The sequence below is a fragment of the Arachis stenosperma genome, chromosome 1, assembly GCF_014773155.1.
Source record: "Arachis stenosperma cultivar V10309 chromosome 1, arast.V10309.gnm1.PFL2, whole genome shotgun sequence".
Lineage (NCBI taxonomy): Eukaryota > Viridiplantae > Streptophyta > Magnoliopsida > Fabales > Fabaceae > Arachis > Arachis stenosperma.
In genome coordinates this window covers 14,099,366-14,116,793 of record NC_080377.1, presented here as the reverse complement: position 1 = coordinate 14,116,793, position 17,428 = coordinate 14,099,366, and the positions used below count along the sequence as shown (strand labels likewise).

The following is a 17,428-nucleotide window of genomic DNA, read 5'->3' as shown; positions in this document are numbered from 1 at the left end:
AACCTCAATTTTGTCGAATTATTTTTTGACCACTACTTTAGAGATACTATACTTCTCTGAAAAAAAAGTACTAATGAATTCAAGTTGTGTAAATAAATAAACTAAAATTCATAACTCTTAAATAGAACTATTGTAACCAATGAATTATAACTCAATAATTTTTTCGTACTTATTTAGAGATAGCAAGAATTAGGGGTGGCAATATGTATTCTACCGTAGGTACCCAATTCGACCCCATCCGATCAGGTAGAGTTGTCAATCCGATCCGCAGCAGGTAAAGTAGGGTGCAGATTGAGTTTTTGTGCGGGTCGGATAGGGTACGGATTGAGTCTCAACCCTATCCGACTAACATGTATATTTATATAAAAATATGTTTTAAGTGGATGTTGAACCAAAAATTTCTCACTAAATGTAAAAGATCTTTAGTCACTACAAAAATCATTAATTGATAATTTAATATTTTTTTATATAAAAATCAGTTCTATTTTAAATTATCATGAAGTTATATAATAATTTTACATCTTTTTTGTAACTCGCGGGTAGAGTCGGATATCTACACGCGAGTCGGATATCCACAAATTGAGAACGAATATGATTAGAATTGAGATATTCTAAGCAAGTAGAGTTAGAGTTTGCTTCAAACCCTACCTACCCTACTCATTGCCACCTCCAGCAATAACCACCAAAGGTATATATATTGAGTTGTTACTTGTTACTATAGGAAAGGAAAAGGTTAGTTTTTTATTTATTTTCTTTATGAATAACCAGTTTCACATTAAAAGAAAAAAAATCTCAAATTAAAGATCCTATAGCTAAAAGACTTTCATAGTATATATTCATGGTTGTCTAAAACTTATTTATTACAAGTATGAAGAGTATATGCAATTGGATTAAACCAAAAATATTATAGATGACATCTGACTACATGGGCACGGGAGCATGGCCACCTTGGAGAAGAATACGTTGCATGAAATCCATATCAATGGTGGTGTGATTGAAGTGATGGTTAGAAGAGGGTGTGGCATGAGCACGGCAAATAGGACAAGTTGAATGGGAACGGAGCCACATATCAATGCATGGGACATGGAAAGAGTGCATGCACTCTGGCATCCTCCTCAACTCATCACCCTCCTCGAACTCTCCCAAGCACACTGCACATGTTGTGCAATCATCATCTTTCTTGTCGTACTTGTGGGATGGGATCATATGCGCCACCGAATTCAAAGTACTAGATCGGGTGCCGGCCGGCGGGGACCGAGCCTGCTCTTGTTCGGTTGTGAGAGGATGGCGGATGCACAAGAACATGGACATGCATCGGTATATTAGCAGCACAATCACAGCTGAACCCATGCCAGCTAGCACGGAACTAACATTGCTATTGAATAAAAAACCACCACCCCCATCATCATCACCATCCGCCATGTTTAATTCCCCACTTTAATTTGCGGGGATATAGGCGAGGGTGATGATCTTGGAGTAATTGGATTAGATCAAGGAATACATAGCTGGCCGAGGAATGCGCATTATATAGTATATCATATAACGGTGAATGCGAGTGTTTTTTTTTTGTTGTTTTTCCATGTGTCTTCTCGGCATTTTGCTTATTCTGTCGTCGTTTCCTTTTATTAATGTTTTCGAGTATATATGAAGTCTAGTTTATTAAACTTAATAAATTTTGGCATACCCATTTAGTGATTTATTTATGGTGGAAATTAAGGTGCCATTGACTTTACATGAAGTTGATAATTGAGAGTTATTAAATGATTTGGCTGATTTGACTAAAGTTTCATCCAACAGTTTTTAGCTATCAATTTCACATGAAGTCAACTGCACTTGAATTTTCACTTTTATTTATTGGTGAAAACGTGAAGTTATTGATCGCTGAGATTAAATTTGACTAAATCTTTATTTAACGGCTCTTTGTTATAAACTTTACGTAAATTAACTATATTCGAGTTTTCACTTTATTATAATATTAGGATCATATTCAGAATTAAATGAAAATCTTATCATGTATACGAATCTAAATTTTAATGAAAGTAATTTGGTTTTTTTAGATAAGTTTATTTAATTTTTTTAATAGAAAAATTTAATGATTAATTATTTTTGTTGAACAAAATTAATTTTTTATAGATATAATATTGATTTTATTTTTTTATGATAAATTTTGTCATTTTTTAATTTTTTTATAGTTAGAAATGATTATTTTCTGATGTTAGTATTTAATAAATAAAATTGATGACAACAATTAAGATGTTTAAATTCTATGGATGAAAAAATAAAAAATTATAAAGACAAAAAATGTCATATTTTATGCGATGAAAGACATACTTAATATCATTTCTTATTTAGGTTAACGGGATAAATTACACGGAGTCGACGGTAGTAAGACTTAAATAAATGTAGAAATGTTGAAAAGGGTGAAGTGGGCGTCGGTGGCAAGTAATGACACGTGCCAGTGGCACACAACCTTTGGGTGATTGCCAATTTGCCATGGGTTTGCTTGCTGCCATCTCAAATTGCTTAAGTATGCACGGCCACACGTTCTCACTTAGTAAATAGTAACAGTACTTATGAGTGTTGGGCACCCACTCACACTCTCTTGCTTCTTCACTTGGGAGTTGGGAAGGGAAATCAAGCAAACCAAACAAAACAAAACAAAACAAGCTTCTACTTACTGCTGCCTCATTACTTTAAGAGAGCGAGCGAGTGAGTGTTGGTTTTGTTGTTATTCTCTCTTTACAGCTCAACCACAACCTCAACCTCAACCTCCACCTCCATTCTCATCGCAGATCGAAATCCATTTTCTCTCCCCAAAACAAATATCATCGCCGATCCAAATATCTCTTCCGCCTCACCTCTATCCAACCATTGCGCATTCGCATTTCAACTTGTAACTGGTAATTCTCTCTCTCTCTCTCTCTCTCTCTCTCTCTCTCGTTTTGCTGAATTTGTATTTACAAGTAAGTAGGTAGGTCTTCGAATTTAGTTTCTGAGGTCTGTTTTACTCCGATTGTCTTCGATTGGGGATTTATCAAATGAGAAGCTTCAATAGTACATTTTAAGCTCAGGATGAAGAAGATATATTATTCCTTGTTATGATTTATCAAATTTTAATAATAACGTATAGTGAGAGGATAATGTTGATGCTTCTGGTGCTGCATCAATCAACTTACCTTATAAATAGCTCTATCGGATACGCAGGGGCGATTAACTGGCTTAGATATTGTTCACAGATTTCTACGGTGTATCTAGTTTAGTCACATTTTCTGCTTTACTTTTATGGTCGGAATAGTATGTTGGTTTGTTTGTTTGGTTGCAGTATTTTCTTATCATACAATAGATTCTGTGATGAAGCTTGATGAAAATCTCTTCTATCCTGCTCTACTCATCTGTTGTTTTAAGTTAAATTCACTGTTCGGCAAAACCTGTGGATTTTCCTTTTGTTTGTTTAGTTTTGTGTGTGTTCAGCTCTTTATTGGTTTTCTGTGTTTAACTATGTCTTTTCCTTTTCCGACAACATATTACGATGACTTGAAGTGGTCCCTTAATAATTAATTATTAACCAGTTTGCATTTTTGAAAAATGACTACTGCCTTGATGAATTCTGTGAATGTGATCATAATTTAATGATTTTCAATTCTTAAGGTAGGTTACCCGAACACAGATGTGGGAACGCGGTGTTTTATCCTGTTATCTTTTTCCTTCCAGATTCTTTGGTGTTTTATCTCATTGAAGTTTGGATCTTTAAGTGGGGGGTTCGTTTAATAAGTTTTGAGGAAACAGTATGCCTTATGGCCATTTTTTTGGTAGTATACTATTTTCCAAATAATTCAGTTTTCTGATAGAACTGTAATGTTCAAAAGTGTGAACTGAAACTTTTGTAACGTAGATCCAATCATTTGCTTATTTTTATTTTGTATTTGCTAAAAGAATCGAGGATGCTGACTTACGGTATTTTGCATGTCTTAGTTTGACACTTTTTCATATGAAACTGACAGAACACTTGTCTTGTGTAAGATATGCTTGTTGAGATTTCATGTATAAGCAATTTAAACTGTTTCTTATTTTAAGTTACATAGAAACTGCTGATATGCTATGCATAATAGCAGAAGTTGATTTTTCTTTCTCATCTTTCTTGCTTAATTTGTATCTAATAACATTTGTCTTTTCAAGTTTGCTGCATTCCATAGCAGGCAGTGTCTTCATTCTTCTCCAATTGCTGGTATCATAACTACCAAGATAACTACATGGTGGAATACTTCTTTCTCAGATGACTCTTGGTAGCTATATTATGCTTGGACAGTGTTGCTATGGGCATTTGTCTGATGAAACAGAAATGGCTATGGCTTCTTTATGGTCTGATGATAAATATTCTGATCAATGAAAATGGTGCACTCAGTCCTGATGGTATATAGTATACTTCTTTTTACCTCCCATTTGTGACTAAAAAGTCAGCTATTCCTTGTTAGGGTATAGCTTTTTACTTCCCCGATGTATATGGCTTTTTAATATGCTTACCTGAATTTCTTCTGGTGTGGGACTCGGTCGAAATTATCATTGCCTTAGTCTTTTATGCGAAACTTCCTGACTCCTGGGTTGTCTTATTGGTAGTACATTGTTTTTCATTGTTTTAGGTCAGGCACTTCTCAGCTTCAGGATATCAGTTGTTAGCTCAGATGGTGTGTTGTTACAGTGGAGGCCAGAGGATCCTGACCCATGTAAATGGAAAGGAGTGAGATGTGATCCAAAAACCAAGAGAGTAACCCATCTGTGAGTTCCTAAAATTATTCTAATCGTTATTGCTTGTTTTTCGTGTCATTATATTTTAAACTTTAAGACACATACTATCAGTGCTGAAGCCTAACAGTAAAAGAAGTATACCTATCTTGTTTCAATTGAATAATTATTGGTTATCTTATTACATCTTTCATTTAGAGCAATTTATTTATCTTATCAGAGAGTTAGATTTAAGATACTAAGACACTGGTTCTTTTAAAAAAAATATATATATATGATGTTGGTTTATCATTAAAGAAAACCAGATTACACTGGCCAGTAGAATGTTTATGACCACTCATCCACAACTTCTATGGAGCCCTCTATCAGAAGTCTTTTTGCCATTACCATGTGGGGAATTTATATTGTGATTTAGAATATTTTTCTAAAGAAACGTTTTATCCTTGAAGCTTTTACTACTTGTGAATCATTCATAAAATTTAGGCCTTGACCAGATTCCCATTGTTTTAGTTTACAAATTTTATAGCAATGATAACTTTAATTTATGATGCATTCTACCCTATTGAGTCTACCAGTTTTATATAATTAATTAATTATCTATTTATTTTAAATTCTCTCTTTTGTCTCACTGGTCAGTTTCCAAGTTAAGAAAAGTTGTGGTATACTCATGTTATGAAACTTTTCTATGCTGTATCATGTTATACAAGTTTTTTCTCCAGAAAACTGTACTTTCAAGGCATTACAAGAGGCAGTTTGAAAAACTTGTCTATGATTCTATATTTAACATAGTTTTGATTTGTGATATTCTAGGGCTTTATCTCACCATAAGTTAAGTGGGTCTTTGTCAGCTGACCTTGGAAAGCTAGATCATTTGAGGGTTCTGTAAGTATTGTTTCCATTTTGAATGTATATTTATATTTTTAAATGTTGTTTTCAACGTTTTTTTGTTTGCTTTATTTGATGAACTAGTAACTTTTTTGGTTTTGCAGTGCTCTTCACAACAACAACTTCTATGGGACCATTCCATCAGAACTGGGAAACTGCACTGAATTGCAGGGATTGTAAGTGTCACCTTTGAATCATATGCCAAGTTTTTGTCTCAGCGTTTCCACTCCCTTCCCCTTCTCGTTAAGATTAAACTGAGTATCCTAATTGTTGATTGTTGGTAATAGCTGTTGATTTGGATTGTACAGATATCTACAGGAAAATTACCTTAGTGGCATGATTCCAGGCGAAATAGGAAATCTTTCACAGCTTCAAAGTTTGTGAGTTTCTCTTTCTGGTTTATGCTCCCTGTTTTGCTTTGCATTAAAAATTGTTTGGGTCAGAAAGAAGCACTATGGTTATTGTAATTTTTATTCGTTGGTTTCATTTTTTGAAGAAAAAATGACCTAAGACCAAGCAGACCAACTATAAAAAAAAAAAAGGGAATATACAAGTGTTGTCTAGTGCCCGAGTCGCATAGTCATAGATTAAGATGGTCCAGTGTGACAGATCAAACTCATGTTTTCCTGTTCTGCAGGGATATATCAAGCAACTCCCTCAGTGGAAACATACCAGCATTGCTTGGAAAATTGTACAACATAAAAAATTTGTATGTAATCTTGTTTTCCTTATGTGGTTCTTGTTTCCTTATTCAAACCCTTTGTTGACGTGATGTTTAAAATTGAATTATGGTTATATTTGGTGCTCTGTAGCAATTTATCATCCAATTTTCTGTCTGGACCAATACCGTCTGATGGTGTGCTTGCCAACTTTACTGGAAGCTCGTAAGTGTATCTTTTCCTGTCTTCAGATCTATTTAAATTCTTTAAAATTGCAGCTTCTCTTAACTTATTTTGGCTGTCATTTTATCTTTTGTTATTAAGAACACATTGTCAAAGAATGAACTTACCTGGAAGCAGAAGTTGTACGGTGGAATCATTGGATTGGATTTATCAAATAATGCGAAATACATAGACCTATTTACCATTTGTTAAATTTGAACTTATTTATGAAGGAGGGTTAAAAGGATTGAACATTTGACCACTTGGTCAAAGAGGATCTATTACTATCTCCTTAGCATACTCTCTCAAAACCTTAAGTTCTTATGGAGATCTTGGAATGCTTTTATATATTTAAACTATGATTGCTGCATGAAATGTGGCTAATTATGCATGCAATATAGTAATTCGTGCGTAGGGTCTACTATAAAGTAAAATAAGAGATATATGTTTGCAGGAAGTCAGGCATTTATCAACACTTGGATCCACTATTTGAAAATAATGAACTGAGGCATTGATCATGGAGAGTTATCATCCTAATTTCTGGTCAATTTTGGATTACATTAATTTTTGGCTTTTCCTTAAAACTTCATATTTTTTTATTAATTGTTGGAATGTCATCTATTAAAATCAACCATATTTTTATCCAGAAAAAAAAAAAAGAAAATCATGTTCTTCTGATGACTTACGCATCACTAACTTTTCCCCAACTTTTCCCCTTATTTTGATTGTTACTATAAAATTTCATTCTATTTTGACCGGACAAAATTTTAGTAGGAATGCTTAAATGCAGTCCACCTGCAAGTTACGTTTCAAAATTCAAAATTATGTTTCTGGTCTATTTATGTTTTTCTTTTCTAAAAGCAATGTGACTACTGTATTGCCTTCTGGTACAAAAAGATGAACATAAAGTAGAAGTTTTTTGTTTGTTTCCTTCGTGAAACCATCCTATTTGATATTTTAAGTTATATTGTTCTGGTGAAATATGTATATTGAATGATCTATCTCGGAGCTTTGTGTTTATATATACATAATCACTGATCAATGGTTTAAACTATCCTAATGCAATAGTCTACCATCGATATTTCAATATTTTAATAAGTATGGCTTATTGCAGCTTCATTGGAAATCGTGGTCTGTGTGGGATGCAAATTGATGTGACATGTCCTGGATCAAACCCTCAATCTCCAACCTCAGGTAACGAGGCATATTTATGGTCAATGGTGTAATGGTTTGCTTCTCCTATATATATATATATATATATGCCGATTTTTACCTATATGTTTTTCCAATTTGATCTTCAGTTTTCTGAACAACATGGCGTTATCTGTGCTTGAGTGAAAAATAGAAAGTTGAAAGAAATGTGGTTATAATACTATTTTCCATTTGTGTAACCAAGATACCTTTTCCATTTTCAACAGTATTATTTAAACAATGGGAGGCAAATCCAACTTATTTGTCTGCCTCTTGATATGTTGGCACTGTCCTGAGTGAACTAGATAATTTTTGCTTGTATGATTCATGTTGGATGATATTGCATGCTAAACTGGGTCACATTGTGGACTAACATCGTTTTACTGCGTGTAGATCAAAATGGAAAGAAGAAATATTCAGGTCGGCTACTTATCAGCGCATCAGCAACTGTGGGTGCTCTTCTTTCGGTGGCACTGATGTGTTTCTGGGGTTGTTTTCTTTACAAGAAGTTTGGTAAAAAGGACAGAATAAGTCTGGCAATGGATGTGGGTGAAGGTGCGTAGACCTTTGTGTTTCTTTTAGGCCTATTAATCTGACTTTATTATGCATTGACAAATCCTTGACACTTTTGACCCCTGAATTAATATCTTGTAGGTGCATCAATTGTGATGTTTCACGGAGATCTACCTTATTCTTCAAAAGATATCATTAAGAAACTAGAGACTTTGAATGAGGAACACATAATAGGGGTTGGAGGGTTTGGAACAGTCTACAAACTTGCAATGGATGATGGGAATGTGTTTGCTTTGAAAAGGATTGTGAAGTTAAATGAGGGTTTCGATCGGTTTTTTGAGAGAGAACTTGAAATTCTGGGAAGCATAAAACATCGCCATCTAGTGAACTTGCGGGGATATTGCAATTCACCTACATCAAAGTTGTTAATATATGATTACTTACCTGGTGGCAGTCTTGATGAAGCTCTTCACGGTAAGATCGTCATATTTGAAACACTTGTATATTTCTCTTCTTATGTAATCATTTAAGGTGGAGATGTTATGATTACAAAATCAATGCTTATATATGTTTGTTTGTGTCATTTTATTTGTTTGTATGATTTTGTGTGTGTTTTATTGTTTATCTCTGATGATAATCAGCTTAACCTTTAAATTAAGTAAACATATAAAACTTTCCAGATAGGTCACACTGCAGAATCATCCATGTTATTTAAGCATATATATTATTGACATTTTTTTGTTTCCGTAGAGATTGAACATGTGAATCAGCAATGTCTTTTGTCATGAAACACCAACTCAAATGTGTCCTTTCTGAGGATTATTCTGATGCATTTGACACAAGTTATTATAAATTACAAATTTTCAGTCAATCTTCCCTTGTTTACACTAAAACAAAGAGTGGTGCTTAAAAAAATAATGAGTTCTTGCTACCTCAAGATAGCCAGTTCTTTTCATGTTGCCCTTTATAGTATCATTTGTGGCTGATAAACTTGAAAACATTTGCCAACAGACAGGATGAATGTTGAAAACTTAATATAATTCCAAGATCTGAAAAAGTATATTGTACAATTTTTGGTACTCAAATCTTGCTGAAAAATAACTTTTTAAGGAAATACTTAAATGGTAAAAGCTCTTTTATGCAATTTGTTCCTGAACTTCATGTTGGAGCTTAAGAGTGTCCTCTTCACTGTTAAGATTTATTGGGGTAAACGATATTTTTGTGCTGCCACTACACAGAAAAATCTGAGCAACTAGACTGGGATGCTCGCTTGAATATAATCATTGGAGCTGCAAAAGGGCTCGCCTATTTACACCATGATTGCTCCCCTAGGATCATACACCGTGATATAAAATCAAGCAACATTTTGCTTGATGGAAACCTTGATGCTCGGGTGTCTGATTTTGGACTCGCAAAACTTCTAGAGGATGAAGAATCTCACATCACTACTATTGTAGCTGGAACGTTTGGTTATCTTGCACCAGGTAAGCAATGTAGGATGGATATGCTGTTTGCATGATCATGGATGATAGTATATGTATAAGATCTTCAAGATCTACAACTGCATGAATATTACTCCGAGTCTTGGCTTGTCTTTTTTGTGTTATTATTATTATTATTATTATTATTATTATTATTATTATTATTATTTTAAATCAAGGTGGGTAATGGCTCACACACCATAATAACATGGATTCTTTTCCTTTCATGATGTATTAAATTATGAATTGCACTTCTTTCAAAATCTATGCAATGATGTTAATCCTATGTTCTTCTGACCCTTATGTTATGAAGATTGAACTTATTGAAATGTATTCCAATCATGATCAATTGTAGATCTATGGCTGTAGATTTTACTTATATTTAAGTTGGTAAAAAAAGTCGCTGTACTTAATTTTAGTCTATGGTTTTCTTAGTAGTCTGACCAAGCCTCTGTATTTCATGGCAGAGTATATGCAAAGTGGTAGAGCAACTGACAAGAGTGATGTTTATAGTTTTGGGGTCCTGACTCTTGAAGTTCTGAGTGGAAAGCGACCAACAGATGCATCATTTATAGAAAAGGGCCTCAATGTTGTTGGTTGGGTAAGGCATGCTCTGTACTAGAAATCTTTGTCTGACAATATTCCCTGAAAATTGAGACTACATTGCCCTATGTTGTTAAACAAGCTTGTCCCCAATGTAACTAGCAGAGTTGGTTTAAAAGAAGAGTGGGTGGGGGTATTCGGTCAACTCCTATGAGTTAATTATGCATGTTTATCATCTGATATAGTACACAAGTCGTGTAGCTGATTTGTAATAATAAAGCAAGCTAGTAACTTTTATTTGGCTTTTTAATGCAATTTATTTTCCATTGCTGCAGTTGAATTTTCTAATTTCGGAAAATAGGCGACGGGAAATTGTGGATCCACTATGCGAGGGGGTGCAGATGGAGACCCTTGATGCCTTGCTTTCTGTGGCTATTCAATGTGTTTCATCAAATCCAGAGGACCGACCGAATATGCACCGAGTGGTCCAGTTCTTTGAGTCAGAGATCATGACCCCATGCCCAAGTGACTTCTATGACTCAAGCTCTGACTAGGTGCTTGCAAAAACAATAAGATAAACAAAATCGAAGTGATGTATTGAGTATGCACCCGTCTCACAATGACTAGCCTGCAGTGAAACCCTGAAAGAGGTTCAGAATCAAACCTTTTTTCTCAAAGCAGATTTGTGACGAATGATGGATGTTTCATTACTCGACTCTGACAGAAGTTAAGAAACAAACCTTTTTTCAGAGAGAATGGATTGATGCATTTTTTTAGATCCAAGTTCCACCATTCCTTGTGAGCGGATTTCTGCTAGGGTTTGTAATTGTCATCGCATTTATTTACCTGAATTAAAGTGTATATGAAATATGTTTAAATTGATTGATAACTCCCAGCTTTGGAAGTATTCATATTTTTGTAACATATGTTCTTGTAGAAGAATTTATTTATCGAGAGCTGAGACGTGCAGTGATTTGTACGTGCCTTATTGTACATTGTTTGTTGTATGTCTCCTTTGGGATTGTTATTACTGCTATTCTGGGGTTACACTGCACTGATATTAACAGTTTAGACGAGTTTGCATAACAGCTGGAGCATAGCTTCTACTTTCTAGCCTCAGTACCTGCAGGAAATTTAAAAGGTTGCCTATGCAAAAGTCTTAATGTCGACATTGGAAATGCTTTCCTACACCAGTACGCCATGTGATCAATTTCTTGGCTGTTTTTTTTTTTTTTTTTTTTTTTTTTTTTTTTTTTTTTTGCTTATGGAAACAAGTAACGTGATACACCATGAAATGGAAGGAAGCCAAAATATTGCACTGCTATGGGTCAGAGACAAAAACGCAAGTTGCGTTTTATATTTGTTTATTTTCTTTTAATTTTAAAATACACTAAACATAGCTTACGTTTTGGGCTTTTCATTTTTTTTTATTTTGGTTTAAGGCTAAACGCAAGTTGCATTTTACTAAGTCAGAAAATTCAAAGCTTTTTGAAGCCTATAAAATGCAGGTTGCGTTTTGTTAGTGTCAGAAACTTTTTCTTGGAAGTCCCAAAACGCATGTTGCATTTTGCACACAAAATAATATTTAAATCCACAAGTTTGCCTATAAATACGAAATCCAGTTTCATTCATCTTCATCTTCACTTCTCCTCTTACTCTTTCTTGCATAAAGTCCTTAGCAGGGTGCTCTTTTGGCAAACTGTGTCAAAAAAATAGAGTTAGTTGAGGTTGAAGTTATGGAAGGTGTTGCAAACTTGCAAGTATATTATAACGGTGAGGTTATAACAAACACACATGAAGGAGTGACTTTTGTTTGTGAATGTCCGTTGTCATTTGCTATTCCATATACCATGAGTTTTGTCGAGTTGCAAAATGGTCTTTGTAATAACATTTAAAGCCACATTTTGAAAAGAGTGAGCAATCTTTTATACAGAAATCCTGTGCAAGTATTTGGTGGGGTAATACAGTTTCAAATAATGCCCATCACTAACGATGCCAGTATGCAGCAGATGTATATTTATCAACAAACTCGATCTCACGTGCCGATGATAGAGCTGTACGTTGAGTTTGAACAGTAGTCGGAGATGGGTACGGTCGGCGACGAGGTCAATGTTGATGAGCTCGGGGATATAGATTGGGAAGAAGATAATAATGACAGCGAAGAGGAATTCAAAGCTAACTATGAAGTCGATGACGAAAACGATGACGGAGACTTGGCAGGCAATCCGAGGGTGCAAAATGAAGCGAATGCCATTGTAAGCCAACACCCGTTTGGTGTTCCGTCTTTTATGCGGACTCTAGATATCGAAGCCATGCATGCCTCAGAATTTCCTGAGTATGCGAATACGGGTATGTTATGAATATTAACTCAAGTTTTCTGTAGTGCTTAAATTATTTGCCTAGTCTGACTGATGGTGGTGCGCATGTCGTAGGTGAAGGCAACGTTGCGGCGGAAGATGACGAGTTTAGTGTCGGAATAGAATTTGGTTCGAGAGAGTCAGTGATATCTGCAATCAAAAGCTACACCATTTCTAGAGGAGTTGATTACATTGTGTATGAGTTTGAGCCGCAGACATTCAATGCGAAATGCAAGGGGTATGGTGCAGGGTGCGACTGGCTTATCCGAGCTAGCTTGATTCGAAAAAAAGCTTGTTGGGAGATCAGGAGATACAATGGCAAGCACATGTGTACCATGGGCACGATTTCACAAGATCATGCCAAGTTGGACTCAGACACAATTGCAGATGCCATTAGACCGTTGGTCGAAGCAGACCCCTCGATAAAGGTGAAGTCTGTTATTGCAGAAGTTCAAGGCAGGTTCAACTACACTGTGAGTTACACAAGGCTTGGTTGGCAAAGCAGAAAGCTGTCGCAAAAATTTTTGGTGATTGGGAAGTTTCTTACCAGACTCTGCCAGTATGGTTGAAAGCAATGACAGTGAAGATGCCAAGGTCTCGTGTTCAAATTAAAACGCTCTCCGTTTACCATGAGAGTGAGGAGGTTCAAGGTGTAAGAGTTCTGTACCGCATTTTTTGGAGCTTCTATCCGTGTATTGTAGCATTCAGACACTGCAAGCCACTAGTGCAGGTTGATGGCACACACTTGTACGGAAAATATAAAGGTGCACTTCTGGTAGCGGTTGCACAAGATGAGAATCAAAACATTGTGCCTATTGCATTTGCGATTGTCGAGGGCGAGACAGCAGACGCGTGAGAGTTTTTCCTAACCAATTTGCGGAGATATGTTGTTACCATTGATGGTGTGGGTATTCTTTCTGACTGCCATACCTCCATCGACACTGCAATAGCTCGCAGTAACGGTACATGGTCACCACCAAGGGCGTGGCACATGTATTGCATCAGGCACATCGGGTCCAACTTCTTAAGGAGGTTCAAGGCTCCATATTTGCACAAACTCGTGGTGAACACATGAATTTCAACTCGCTGTTATGGTTCTATTTATAGTAAATTTGTGGCATCTGCTTATGATTAAATGGTTTGTTCAACATGCTATTCTAGGACAGAGCAGGAGTACGACAAAAACTACCAAAGGTTTAAAGAGCGGGGTGAGGCATATACTCAATGGTGTGATGAGATCAGTGTTGAGAGATGGGTGTTGGCATTCGATGGAGGTCATCGTTGGGGACATATGATGACAAACTTGGTAGAGTGCATAAATTCTGTCCTGAAGGGTGCACGCAACCTTCCTGTGACTGCCCTTGTCCGGTCAACTTTCTATCGGCTGAATGAGTTGTTCACTCGAAAGAGTATCGAGGCTCATGAGCGTTTCCGCAGCGGATTCATGTATTCAGAATTTGCACGAAGAGAGTGGAAGAAAGCTTTTGACGTGCAGGAAACATTGTAGTCAACCAGTTCGACAGGCGCAACGAGGTGTTTGAGGTTCGCGAAATGCAAGATGGTACCATTTACACGGTTAACCTTGCGCAATGACACTGCGACTGTGGCCATTTCCAGGTCGAGCGACTTCCATGTCGCCACGTGCTTGCATGTTGCGCCAACCAGCATCTTGATTGGCAAGTGTACGTGCACGATGTGCACAAGATGTCTGAAATTTGCAAGGTGTATAGAGGCGAATTTGTTCCGATGGGTGACCCCTCTACGTGGGATAGATACGAAGGAGCGAAGGTGATCGCCAACTGGATATTGAGGTGCGCAACGAAAGGAAGACCGAAGTCAACCTGCTACTTGAATGAGATAGATTCGCGTGATATGCGTGGTCCTCGCCGGTGCACTATTTGTGGACGCGAGGGACATAGCCGCAGCCGATGTCCTCAACGCGCAGGTCTAAGCTCCGTTAGAGATCATTAGTGGTTAAGCTTTTCAATGTAACTTTGTTATGACTTACTTCACAATTATATGTTACTTTTTTTGTAAGCTCGTCATTTACTTTAACCTAGTTAATAATTTATAATAAATAAAGTTTTTAACCTCAGTATTTAATTTTTTAGAGAACAAACATTTTCGATCCAAACAGAGTTACACGGGAATAAAGCTAAATATGTCATAATAATAATACTGAACACAACCATCTAAATATAAGATACGACACTGAATACAAATTTGAATACAATACTGAATACAATATCAAATGCAACAGACTACTTCCTCGACGCCTTCTTCGTATACAAGGATGGGGTGTATTTGTCCTGAGGCGCAATCTATATGTGTCCATAAGTTATACGGATGACCCTGCGACACACCGGCGTCAAGCCCACTGCCAACGTCAGAACCACCGAAATCTGTCATGCTCGCACCACCAATGTCATACAAACCGGAGCCACTCATCCCCGGAGCACTCGCTCTACCAAGATCAAACCAGTGCTGCAAGTCGTATCCCAAGTCTCACTCTTTCTGCTACGAGTACTCATTCAAATCAAACAACTGGTTGCGTGGTGGTGCGGAAGGACCGGGCGGATCTACATCAATGGTTGGATCATCAAAGTCGAAGTCACTGGCATGACTTGAAGTGCCGCGACGACCACCAGAATGCTGAGATGCAGCAGGCCTTTCCTGTGGTGGTGGCGGGGATAGAAAATCTGTATCTCTCAAGATCTGAGAGAAGCTGATGGTGTCAGATCCACCCAACGAACTAAAGTGACCCTCGGCTGGAATCACCAGCTATGGTATGTAGGGCTCAGGTGCCTGAGGCGACTGTGCTTCCGGTATATATGCTGCTTGCTGCTGATATGTCGGCCACTGTTGAGCATATGCCGGATCCTGAAACTGCTGGGCATATGACAGGCCTTGAAACTGCTGGGCATATGCCGGATGCTGAAACTGATGGGCATATGTCTTGTATGTCGGCGCCAATGACTCCATCTAACAAAAACAATAACAATAACAATAACGATAACGATAACAATAACAATAAAAGACAATACCGTCGCGCGAGTTGAATACCAACATCGACGAGCTGATCGCGGGGTATAGGTGCTAGGAACGGCATACGCTCCCATGCCCAAACAAAAAACAGTATCAGTGGGCCATCCATCTCTTTGCAGTTGTATCGTGATGTACGACACAACGATTTGTATAGGTGTGCCAGACTGACTGCCCCCCAACTGTATGCTGAAATCCGGTGGAAATTCCGAAGTAGTGGTAGAAACTTCGAGTTCAACGAAGTGGTCGATTTATCCGGAAACACAACCGTTCCGAGCACGCAGAAAATGTGCGCCCAGACGTAACGCTCAATAGACTCCTGAGTGTCACACGGCTCGGTATCTCTGCACCGCCGGACCCAGGGTATACTAACCTTACCTAATACGTGATCCTGCAGACCGGGCTCCCGACCAAAACACATGATGCAGTTAAAGGTTTTTGGCGGATCTAATTTTCTGGGCAATAAATTCCTGATAGCCTGCGAAAAAAATTAACGATAAATAATAATAATAATAATAATAATAATAATAATAATAATAATTAATAAATAATGTTATGATAAAAAACGTTTATTTTTAACAGATACATTATTATAAACATGTAAGAATATACTAATCATAACTAATCCAATACTTATTCTCCTAAAACAAACAACAACAACAACAACAACAACAACAACAACAACAACAACAACAATAATAATAATAATAATAATAATAACACGGATACTAATCCTAATAATACTGGTTATAAGGGTTAATATTCAAATTTGTCCCTAAAAGATCACGCGATCTCCATTTTCACCCCCTGAATGATTTTTTTAATTAAATTAGTCCTTGAATAATTTTTTTTAAATCACGTTCGTCCTTTCGTTAACTTTCTCACGCTGCTGTTAACGATCTGCTGATTTGGAACATGAAGTGGCAATACGAATTACACCTAGCATACCATATGTGTTGCTGACGAGATATGTTTAGCAGGTGAGTTTAATTTTGTATGAATGATAGCATCATCTTGGCTTTCACCATTTATGTGAGATTGGGTAAAGTACTAAATTAGTCTCCTACGTTTGGGCGTAATCCTGTTTTGGTCATTAAGGTTTAAAGTGTCCTATTTGAATCCAAAAAAGTTTCATGTAACTTCAATTTAGTCCCACCAGAGGTCAAAGATAAATAATTAATGAAATGTCCTACATGACATCAGGATAATAACAAGGTCGATAATCTAGAGAATAAGTACAAGCTCCAAAGGTACAAAATCAACCGTGAATGCATCAATACATTTTTTTATCATTTTTCTTATAATTAAAATGAAATATTTTCTATAAAACTAAGAAAAATGTTAAATACATGTATTGATGCATCCACGGTTAATTTTGTGTCTCTAGAGCTTGTACTTATTTTCCAAATTATCGACCTTGTTCTTATACTGCTGTCATGTAGGACATTTCGTTAATTATTTATCTTTGATCTCACGGTGGAACTAAATTGAAGCTAAATGAAATATTTTTGGATTCAAATAGGACACTTTAAACCTTAAGGACGAAAACACAATTACGCCCAAACGTAGGTGACTAATTTAGTACTTTACCCTTAACTTTTTTATTCAATGTTTTCAGAAGGGGAGCCACTGCAATTTTTTTAAATGGGTTGAAGAAAATAAATATGTAGTTGTTGCAGAAGGTCCAAAGAGAGTCTCAAAAACTGATGTAGAACTAGAGATTGATTATGAAGATTGGAAGGTTAAATTAGCATGCAGAAGTGGAAGTGCCATGCAAAATGGCGAGACAAACGGA

The 17,428-nt window shown here is 36.6% G+C and overlaps 2 protein-coding genes across 2 annotated transcripts; one reads left to right on the top strand and one right to left on the bottom strand.

Annotated features, from left to right (window-relative positions):
- Nucleotides 1–809: 809 nt before the first annotated feature.
- Nucleotides 810–1,476, bottom strand: LOC130954276 (RING-H2 finger protein ATL52-like). Its single transcript, XM_057881045.1, has one exon. It carries the CDS (start codon nucleotides 1,420–1,422, stop codon nucleotides 922–924), a length of 501 nt encoding a protein of 166 aa, XP_057737028.1. The 5' UTR covers nucleotides 1,423–1,476; the 3' UTR covers nucleotides 810–921.
- Nucleotides 1,477–2,599: 1,123 nt separating this feature from the next.
- Nucleotides 2,600–11,281, top strand: LOC130954079 (LRR receptor-like serine/threonine-protein kinase FEI 1). The gene is made up of 14 exons (XM_057880850.1): nucleotides 2,600–2,900; nucleotides 4,177–4,410; nucleotides 4,638–4,773; nucleotides 5,551–5,622; nucleotides 5,730–5,801; nucleotides 5,934–6,005; nucleotides 6,263–6,334; nucleotides 6,438–6,509; nucleotides 7,621–7,700; nucleotides 8,091–8,252; nucleotides 8,352–8,684; nucleotides 9,449–9,694; nucleotides 10,159–10,292; nucleotides 10,570–11,281. Exons 2-14 carry the CDS (start codon nucleotides 4,314–4,316, stop codon nucleotides 10,786–10,788), a joined length of 1,767 nt encoding a protein of 588 aa, XP_057736833.1. The 5' UTR covers nucleotides 2,600–2,900; nucleotides 4,177–4,313; the 3' UTR covers nucleotides 10,789–11,281.
- The last annotated feature ends 6,147 nt before the right edge of the window (nucleotides 11,282–17,428 follow it).

Bases quoted from the DNA above. Each gene is read 5' to 3' on its own strand.
- LOC130954079 (XM_057880850.1), top strand. From the start codon at position 4,314: ATGGGCATTTGTCTGATGAAACAGAAATGGCTATGGCTTCTTTATGGT. The intron at 5,802-5,933 runs GTAAGTGTCACC...TGGATTGTACAG, and splicing joins TGCACTGAATTGCAGGGATT to ATATCTACAGGAAAATTACC. The intron at 6,335-6,437 runs GTATGTAATCTT...GGTGCTCTGTAG, and splicing joins TTGTACAACATAAAAAATTT to CAATTTATCATCCAATTTTC.
- LOC130954276 (XM_057881045.1), bottom strand. From the start codon at position 1,422: ATGGCGGATGGTGATGATGATGGGGGTGGTGGTTTTTTATTCAATAGC.